The sequence below is a fragment of the Strix aluco genome, chromosome 13 (assembly GCF_031877795.1).
Source record: "Strix aluco isolate bStrAlu1 chromosome 13, bStrAlu1.hap1, whole genome shotgun sequence".
Taxonomy (NCBI): Eukaryota; Metazoa; Chordata; class Aves; order Strigiformes; family Strigidae; genus Strix; species Strix aluco.
This window is the reverse complement of record NC_133943.1, coordinates 550,431-560,207: the sequence shown is the minus strand read 5'-3', so window position 1 is coordinate 560,207 and position 9,777 is coordinate 550,431. Positions and strand designations below refer to the sequence as shown.

General features: G+C 53.9%; 1 protein-coding gene across 6 annotated transcripts in view; it reads left to right on the top strand.

Annotated features, from left to right (window-relative positions):
- The first annotated feature begins 2,804 nt into the window (after nucleotides 1-2,804).
- TCERG1 (transcription elongation regulator 1) overlaps nucleotides 2,805-9,777 on the top strand; it is a 33,967-nt gene continuing 26,994 nt past the window's right edge. For 5 of the 6 annotated variants that reach the window (XM_074839066.1, XM_074839065.1, XM_074839063.1 and 2 more), the window contains exons 1-4: nucleotides 2,805-2,922; nucleotides 4,066-4,291; nucleotides 8,011-8,163; nucleotides 8,356-8,617. In XM_074839066.1, the coding sequence (XP_074695167.1) occupies nucleotides 2,831-2,922; nucleotides 4,066-4,291; nucleotides 8,011-8,163; nucleotides 8,356-8,617 (733 nt within the window). In that variant the 5' untranslated portion in view covers nucleotides 2,805-2,830. Of the gene's footprint in view, nucleotides 2,923-3,449; nucleotides 3,542-4,065; nucleotides 4,292-8,010; nucleotides 8,164-8,355; nucleotides 8,618-9,777 lie in introns of all 6 variants that reach the window. The other variant, XM_074839064.1, reaches the window with a different exon arrangement.

Below are 9,777 nucleotides of genomic sequence, written 5' to 3'. Positions count from 1 at the left end.
GCTCACAATCAATCACTTCTGATAGAACTGCAGTCCAAGAATTACTAGCTGCAGTGCTTTGAGAAAATAAAGCTGAGCAGCACGGGGGGGGGCCATGGCGCAGCAGCGCGGGGCCCTGTGCGGAACGGGGCCAGCTCTCCCCAAACACAGGAGAGGGCCCTGCAGATGCTCCTGCCTGCCAGCCTCTAATTAATAAATTAATGAGACAATCCTGAAACAAGCAGATGAAAAGCAGGATGAAAGACGCTCCTGGAAGACAGACAGCCCCACTGTCTGGGGAGGATCTCAGCTATCACATCCCAAAACCATTCTCATCTCCTGCCGTCAGAAAGCGCCGAGCGCTCGAGGCGCTGGCGAGGGGGACGGGGGCTGGGGACTCCCGGCTCCATCTCCTCTCCCCCCACGCAGCTCACCCGTCGCTCGGGCTGAGCCTGCGGAGCTTGACCCTGGCTCCTTCCCACCGCTCCTTGGAGGGGCCGAGGACACGGGGAGGGCCCTGGCTCCCCAAGCGGCTGCCAGCCAGGGCAGGGTGGGCCGGGGACCCGCTGGGATGGAGGGGGCACGCACGCACCCGGGGAACCCCAGCCACCCGTCGAGCTGTCAAAAATCCTCCCAGCAGCAGAGACTTCAAGAAAAACACATGAACAAAGAAACCCAGCAGTAAAATCAAAGTGTGCAGGACTCTCTTTAGCACAGTGCTATCAAGAAGTCCCTTAGTAATTCTGATTATTTTTATTATTTAAGAAAAGACGTCTCTTTTTTTGACAGAAAGAGAGGAACAGGAAAAGTGGGATCACAAAATCAAAGCAGTTAGAGATGGAACGACACGATGGCTCAGCGAGGCTCCCCACGTCCTCCCCGCAGTGGGCAGTGTGGCAACATCCCCTGGCACACGAAATGCGGCCTTGCAGGGTTGTTCTGTTTCTTTTTTTCTTTTGAAATGTGTAATTCAGCTGCAGGAGGCTTTTCAACAGAATATTTTATATCGCACTTTGTCTCAAACATAACATCGGCGCCACAGCTGAGCTCCCAGTTTCTGCAGCGGGTTATTGCAGGCTTTACCCATAAATTGAGAGTTTTCTCAGTCCTCACCTGATGAGTCAGGCTACTGGGCCATAAAATAAACACAGGACTGAGCGTCTGAACCAAGCGCGTTTGCTTCGCTGACCGCACGACTTCTCACGTACGTTACTCGGCCGTAACGAGTCCTCAGTCCGTTACCTGCCTGCCAGGCTCCCCGGGGAGCCCTGACGGCCACGTCTCAGGGGAACCCGCCAACACTGCCTGCCAGCGAGGGCTGCGGACCCGGCCACACCGCGGCCGCCCCCCCGGGGCCCTCTCCCGCCCCAGCGGGACCCCCCAGGGCAGCAGGAACCCATTCGCGTCTGCACCAGCCCCGCGGGAAGCACGGCGCAGCAGGAACTCTCCGCTTTCCAGGTCCGCGGGGCACCTCAGGGCGCACACCGCGGTTTGCCACAACCCGCGTCTCGGCCCCTTGGCCGGCTGCCGCGGGGAGGTGGCCAGGCCAGCAGCCCCCACACGCTGGCAGGTTTTTTGACAACTGCAGCCGCGTGCCATTATGGTAAATCAAACTCCAGCTGGAGAAATGAGCTACCCCAGTCAAAACAAGGCTTTACTGCTCTAATGGCATCTTCAAGGAGCTTCTGCCAGTGCACCGTGTGTACGTCAGGCCTTGTGCCAGCAGTTATGTCAGTCAGGGCCTCGGGGGTGGCGAGGCGGAGCAGGATGCAGCCGCAGCACTAATGGGGGCTGAGGGACCCAGCGACAGCCCCTCACCCTCCGCTTCTCGCTGCACCCCCCGCTCCAGCTGGCGCTGCTGGTTCAGCCCCAGCGGCTCCAGCCCTGGAGATGGGCCCGTGGTGCGGGGAGAGGGCGCGCAGCCGCCTCCTGAGCCCCTCCGGCCCCTCGCTGCGGGGACCCCGCGGGCTGCGGGCGGGCTCACGCTGCCTCCTGGCGCCGCAGAACGTCCCGAGCCGCTCCTGCCGCCAGCGCCTGGTGCGAACACTCGCCCGTCCTCTTCCTGCCCCTCGACAACCGGCGCGGCCGCGGGAGCGAACCACCGGCTCCCTGAGGTGCTGCCCGGGCCGCTCCGCTCCTGCCCGGACGTGCGGAGCGGCCCCCGCCGGCAGGACCCGACGCCTCTGCCCCGGGGCGCGGTCACCGCCAGAGCAGGGCCGGACCCCGGAGCCCCCTCAGAGCCCCGCGCCAGGCCCGCCCGTCGGACGGACGGACAGACAGACGGACAGTGTCCCCCGGCGGCCGCGGGCGGGGCCCGCGCAGCTCCCCATTGGCCGGCAGCTCCCCGCCGCCTGCCCGCTCATTGGCTGCTGCTGCTGACGATCTTTCCTGGGCGGTTAAGCCCCGCCCTCGTGCCCCGCCATTGGCCGCTGCTCCAACCCCGCCCCCGGAGGCGGGGCGGGACGTTTCTGATTTGGCTTTTCTGGTTGGGAGCGCACAGTCGCCCGCGGGCCGTGATTGGTGCCCGGGGCTCGCCCGCTGATTGGACGTAGCGCCCGTCCCTTTTTTTCCCCCCGCAGCCTGTTCCGTCTTACGTGAGGTCAGTTCCGCTCCTCTCCCCGGGTCACGCCTCACGTGACCCACTGCCGCAAGCGGCGCGGGACGCCCGCGCTCAGCCAATCCCGGCGCGCCTGGCTTCCCCCATTCAAAGTCGGCGGGCGCGGCGGCCAATCGCAGGGCGCGCCCGCCCCCGCGCACGCTGACGGGCGTGGGGGATGGCCAATGGGGTGCGGCGGGGCCTGGCCGGGGCGGCAGCGGCAGCGGGTGGGCTCGGCGGCGCTGCGAGGCGGCGATGGCGGAGCGGGGCGGCGGCGGCGGCGGCGGCGCGGGGGCTGGCGGCGGCGAGGGGGAGGCGGCGGCGGAGCGGTACGGCAGCGAGCTCAGGTACCGCGTGGCGGCGGGCGCGGGCTCTCGCGGGGGCCGCGGCCTGGCCCGGCCCGCCCGCCGCGGCCTTCCCGTAGCGCGGCCCGCGGGCCCGGCCTGCTCCTGGCGGGCGGCCGCCAGCGGTGGCGGGGGAGCGGGCCTGGGCCTGGGCGCGGCCGGCGGGGCGGGGCGGGCAGCCCGGCGGGAGCTATAGCCTCGCCGCCTCCATTTTCTGTCCCCGCGTGGAGCCGGCGCTGGGACGGGCCCCGCGGGGGCGGCTGAGCCCTCGTCGCCGGGCCGGGGCCGCCCGCCGAGCTCCGCGCTCGGGCGTGGAGCTGGGCTGCCGGGGAGCGGCGGCGGGCGGGCGGTCGGGGCGCCTGGCGGGGTCCCCCGGGCAGCTCCCGCCGGGAAGCGCCTGCCCTTGGCGCTCTGCGCGCCGCTTGCAGCCCGGGTCGGCAGGAGCAGGGGCTGCCCGCGCGCTCTGGGCGCTGAGCTGCGTGTGTGTTGCCGTTCACCTTCTCATAACCTTTGTTTTTTTCAATTTTGAGTCATCATGCCAACATTGGTATTGCACTGGCACTAAATGGTGGGCAAAATTGTTTTCCTGAGAGCAGCAGAAGAGCGTTTGTTGGTTCCAAAGGTGAACGTTTTTTTCTATATATGCATTTAAAAGGCTCCCCGTGTAGAGGGTTGGGTGGCACAGCGGGTTTAGGCCTTACCGTAGGTCACAAACGTGAGGGATGTAGATGGTCCTGTCGGACACTTGTGCTACAGGACAGTTAAAGCCCTCGGCACGATTGACAGCCGCTGCTTGAGAAGTCTAGGATGTACATGCAGACAGGAGTCAGAGCCGCAGGTCGTGTTGAAGGAGCTTTGGCAGATCTGGATGCGCTTCCGCAATGCCTGCCTACCCCGATCCCAGCTCTAGGTTATTCATTTCCATGAGTAAAAATTAACAGTTGAGGACTAACAAACTTGAGCTGTGGAAGGGGAGGAAACTATTGAAGTAGTGGCACGCTTAACTTTGTTTATTCAAACTTGGCATTTTTTCCACACCCTTTTGATTTTTATTAGGGTTTTTCCCTGTTTATCATAAGAACTGATTTTCCTACAGCCAAACAGCAAATGGAAATGAACGTTGTTTCCCTTTGGCCTTATCCGCAGAATGGCTCAGCAGCAAGCACTGAGATTCCGTGGCCCAGCTCCCCCACCAAACGCAGTCATGAGAGGCCCACCGCCTCTCATGCGACCACCTCCGCCTTTTGGTATGATGCGAGGTCCTCCTCCACCACCTCGCCCCCCTTTTGGACGTCCTCCCTTTGATCCAAACATGCCTCCGATGCCACCTCCAGGAGGGATCCCTCCACCAATGGGACCTCCGCATTTACAGGTAAAGAACCGGGGATTCTCTTGTTTTGCTGAGTTGGGATTTAGGGATTTTCCTTGTTTATTTTCACATGTGGAAACGATAAGAGGAAAGACATTAAAATGGATGAGAAAAACAGTAGGACACGATGAAAACATAAGGCTTGCGTATGGTATTATGAAACTAATGCATAGCTGTGGTGTGTAACTGCTACTTGTGTAAGGCTCCTTGAGGCAGTTCTAAACAAATCAATTACGCAGTCAGGATACACGCTCACCAGCGGAGTCTGTGCTGAAACCTGACTTCATGTTGGTGCCCTGTGGCCGTGCTGAATGCAGGATTAAGGCCATGCTCAGACTTCTGAACGTGTCAAAGCAGGCACGCGGAGCACGCGTCAGCCTCCCAGGGTTATCTTAATTTTGCCCGTATTCGCTTAGTGAGGTAGTGAGGGACACGCACAGGGACCGACAGCAAAGGTGCAGCTGAATCCTGTGGGGTTCCAGCACGAGCCACACCTGCTGTCGCTCTGGTGGTTTATTATTGCTGATCACCGAGGGATTGGTTAGGTGGGCAGGCAGCAATTCTGAGAAGTAGGTATATAATCAGTGGCAGGCGTGTTTTGCTTCAGGAGGGCGCGTGGTTCCTAACGCACCCAAAATTGTCAACACACTGACAAAGGAAAAGTTAACATCTGGAAACAAATGGAAGAGTGGGCTCGGTGTTTGCCTGGAGCAGCTGCAGGTGGCCCTTGTGCTGACATAAGTTTACTCTTGGCAGAGGGAGAATGCTCTTTACCTTTTTTGTTGTTGTCTTTGGTTTGTTGGGGTTTCTTTGTGTTTGTTTTTTTTAATTTGGAGCATTCTAGCACCTACAGGGATAGCCTGAGCCTGTTGGGCTCAAGTAAGGTAGATTTCTGTCTGCATTTCATGGTGATGTATGTTTAAGTTTTTTTGTCTACTTTTCAGAGACTCGTACTGTTTGAAAGGTACAACACGTTTGTGAATAAGAAATGTATTGTTTTAATAGCACTGTAGGAGTGTAGTGCTGTTGGGGCAGTGTAATCACTGTGTGGGCCTGCAAGGAGGTGAACAGTACTATGTGGTTTATAAATAATGGTTTAAATCCACTATTTGTAATAAAACAGTAAAAACTTTAGTGCTGTGAAATTTATTTTAAAATGTAGGCATGCGGGCAAGATGGAGAGAGAAGATGCTGACATGGGTTACTCCTTGGCGTTTTAGGCTTTGCTTTGCCTATGGTTTTTGTCAGCAGGGCTCTGGGGGCTTTTTTCCACATACCCGTACCGTGGATCGGGTCCCTGTATGGCTCCGCAGAGAGCTGCGTGTGAAATGGGGGAGTGCTGCGGGAGGAGGCAAGGGAGCGGTGAGAGCAGGAACAGGGACTTAAGCTGGACTTAATCTAAAATAAATGAACATCAAACTGTAGTCTGATTTTTGTGTGCTGTCATCATGCTGAGCACAAGAGTTCAAGAAGAAACCGGTGCACGTTTTCCATAGCAGTTTTCTCTCTGTGTGTTATTAGAACTCGGGCTGTTCAGGGAGGTGTGAAGCAGCTGTTCATTTCATTGAAATGTTCTCAGCTGAACAAAAGTCCTGTGGAGCTGAAGACTGAAACAGTAGGTTTGAGGGGTGTAAAGAGCCCCACTCACCTCGCTGACTGCCATCTTTTCCTTTCCTTCAGTACCAGGGGCGTTGTTCTATGGTATGTTTTCATGCTCAGCTTAAGTTTATGTAAGACTATTTCCACCTACTGTGCCTTTCTTCTGGTGCTTTGTGCTCCCATTTTCCCTCTTGGTGTTAGTGTTCATGTGCCCATGTGCTACCTTGAAAGCTCCTGAAGCAATGAAGAGGATCTTGTTTCTTGCAGTTTCAAGAATCAGCCAGAGTTAATTTGAAGCCCCAAGCCTAGCTGCTGCTATCTCCTTGATTTATGTGTTTGAATTATATTCTGAATGTGCTTCAGCTCTCAGCTGTTACATCACAGCAGCTTTATCATGCCATGCAGTGAGCACGTCTGCTACAACTCCTTACCATGTGTGGAATCCATGCACCAAGCACGTCTGAGTCTTTCATGTCAGCCCCGTGCTCTGCTTCCCACCGAATGTTGGTTTTTAGCTTCTCACTCTGCCACTGGTGCACGGGGAGACACGATGTTGAAAGGTGCTGCGGTTGAAATGGAGGAGAGGGTGCGCTCAGAGCGGAGCCGAAGGGCATTCAGGATGCCCTGACTGGGCACCTGGCATCCCCTCCTCGCTCCCAGGACCGCCCTGGGGCGGTCTAACGCCTTTTTTGGGGGAAAGCAGCAATAGAAGGTAAAAAGTGAACTCTGCTGGATTCTTTTTACAGGTTGTAGAGCAGTAAAGAGAAAGATCATCTTGTGGCCAGCTGGAGGAGCTGTGGAGAAGAAATAAGGAGGCAAAGAAAGACTGTAGTTACTTTAATGGCCTTTTTGTTTGTTTTGAATTCTGTTCATGTACTCTTGACTTCCTTTATAATAGCATTTAACAAAAATCAGAGTAGGTACGTGAGTTCAGAAAGCGGTTTAAAGTATCACTCTTATGGCAGAAATTTTGATCTGGGGAGTACTTCTAAAAGAAGCCAAATGCAGGCAGAAACCAAGGGCATGGCACATGCTGGAAACCGCCAAGGGTGGGACTGCAGCCCTCGGTGTTTGCGTTGTGGCACACCGAGCCGCCCCGTCCCCGTGACACGGGATTCCCCGCACACATCCCGGGTTCAGCAGCACCCCAGGCTCGCTGCCCCTGCGCCTCTCACCCAGCCTGTCAGCTCTGAGCGCAGCACCTGAAGGGCTTTACCCGTGAGCTGTCTTGGCACTGCCTCTCTGAAGAGGAAACCTTTTGAATCACAAGTTCAATTAGAACGGGAGTGATGGAGATAATTAGGTCAGTTGTAGGTGTATGCAGAGTGAGTTAAAGAACTTGCTGGGTTTTGTCGACTGTCTTTTTTATAGGGAAGTATTCACTGTACTTGTTACGCACAGGAAACTTCAGAACAGTCCAAATAAATAAGTAAAATAAAAGAACTTAATGTACTTTGAATTAGAAAGCAGGCGTTTGGGCTTTCAGGTAACGATGGTGTGCAGGGCAGTTCCAGATTTCTTACGATGATGCAATAACGAAAATGTAATTTGATATTTTTCTTTTTTTTAATAATTGGAGCTAGTTAGAATTTTAGTTAATGGGAAAGCAAGAAGTAGAATGGATTGTAATGAAATCCGCTGCTCTGCTATGCCAATAAATTTGGTCCTTACTTTTGATTTTTTTGTATTTCTTCACTGGGAGGATCATTGTGTAACCGTTTAGTAGTGTATTTGATTCCCAGCTGGGGATGTCGTGAGTGGCAGTTATTCAGGAACAATTCTTTCATTCTTTACTGCATTGGGATATTTTCTCCTTTTCAGGAGAGGAGTTTTCTGTCACCCCACTTCTTTTCATGCCACTTTTTTCTGATGCTTTGCATTTACGTTAGTGTCTCAGCAGTTAAATGCTTATGCAGGTGTTCTGCCGTAGGTGGTGGCTGGTCAGGGAGCGCACTCTCTGAGCTGGTAGCTTTAGATTGTTAAAGAAGCTCTCGAGGCTGCCAGAGTTAACCTTCCTATAGTTGTACTGTCTGTTGGTGCTCTAATAAAGGAAAACTCTGCTTGAAAATTGTATTATTATTATTATTATTATTATCATCATTATTGTTATTATATGCCTTTAGAGACCACCATTTATGCCTCCTCCCATGGGTAGCATGCCACCACCTCCCGGTATGATGTTCCCTCCAGGAATGCCGCCTGTCTCTGCCCCTGGAACACCAGCCATGCCCCCAGCTGAAGAAATCTGGGTAGAAAACAAAACTCCAGATGGCAAGGTAAGGCAGTTACCAGAAAGAGCGAAGTAGTGGGTGTAAACGCGTTGTCATACGCAGTCTGGCACTGTGGTAGAATCCTACCCTCTTGTCTATCCTCTTACTAATTGTTTTTAAAACAGCAGGAACTTGGTCATTTATAAACCTCCTCCTCCAGATCAGCAGTGGTTTGATGGTGCCATTCTTCAATTGTAGGTCTATTTCTATAACGCGCGTACACGTGAGTCAGCGTGGACTAAGCCAGACGGGGTCAAAGTTATCCAGCAGTCGGAGCTGACGCCGATGCTGGCTGCCCAGGCCCAGGCGCAAGCCCAGGCCCAGGCCCAAGCAGTAGGTGCCTCCACACCAACCACCAGTAGTCCTGCATCTGTGGCCTCTCCATCCACATCCTCGAGTACTCAGTCCTCCACAACCGCTACCACAACCACAGCCACTTCCGTTTCACAGACGATTTCCAGTGAGTAACTGCGGGCTTCTCAACCTTTGCGATGGTGGGGAGCAGGTGGTGGGGTGCTGCTTTGGGGAATTGCTGCAGCAAAAACTTGGTATCCAGGAGGAGGTTGTTTCAACAGAAAGTGGAGTATGAGTTTAAAGTGCAGTATTTAATCTAGAAGAACTTTGCATGTGAACCTTTTTTTCTTTTTTCTTTTTTTTTCCCCCGCAGTCTGAGTTACTTCAGGATAATAATACTAGATCAGCATGCAACCCTTTTTCTTTAGGTCTTTGTGTATTTTTCTTCTGCTGTTATTGCATCATCTCAAAGCTATTATGCATCCATTTTCTTTTGACTGTAGATAAAGCTAAATTGGGGTTTTTTAAGTATTTCACAAGAAAAGTTAATCTGAGGTAGGAATTCTAGTTGTAGCAATTTCTGCTTTGTTTCCAAAATGGCATCTGTTGCTTGAAGAGGCTGGATCTTTGAGTGCTGCTCCTGGGCTGTGCAGAATTGGCTGATTGCAGAATAGAGCTGCTTCTGGTGTATTACTTTTATTAGCATTATTCTTCTGACTAAGCCTCATAAGTTCCGATTTGTTAGAGTTGCACAAAAGAGGAAAAAGAAAGTCCTTAGAGCCATTATTGTTCACTCATGACCTTTGAATAATAGCCTGAAGATAATTGCTGTTTACATGGGCTGAGCCCTTGCTTTTAAGGGTTTTCCAACTGAGGGAACCTCAAGAGAAAAGGGGTCTGAATTTACGCAGCATGCACATACTGCATGTTTGTACGTGGTATCTGCATATAATAGGAGTAGTGTGAGTTACACTATGGCATCTAGTGCAGAGCATCTGTACAGAGGCGTGTGTTGTGTAGCACAGATCTGTTTGCACGAGCGTGTGAACAGCAAACCCTAAGGTCACCTGGCCTGGCCAAGCAGGGCACGCCTGCGACGGAGCGCTTTGGCTGGTGTCGCTGGCCTCACCAGGGCTGCGAGAGCACGGCGGCTGTGCTGATCCCCAGTCCTGTTGTCTGGCAGTCTTGGGTGTTGTAGCTGCGCTGGCAAAATCGTGTGCACTGAGTCAGGCCAAAGAGTCTGCAGATGATGGGTGATTGCTGACCTGTTCTGACTCTAGTTGTAGTGTATAGTTGCATCTGCTGGAATTGCTTCATCCTTTTCCT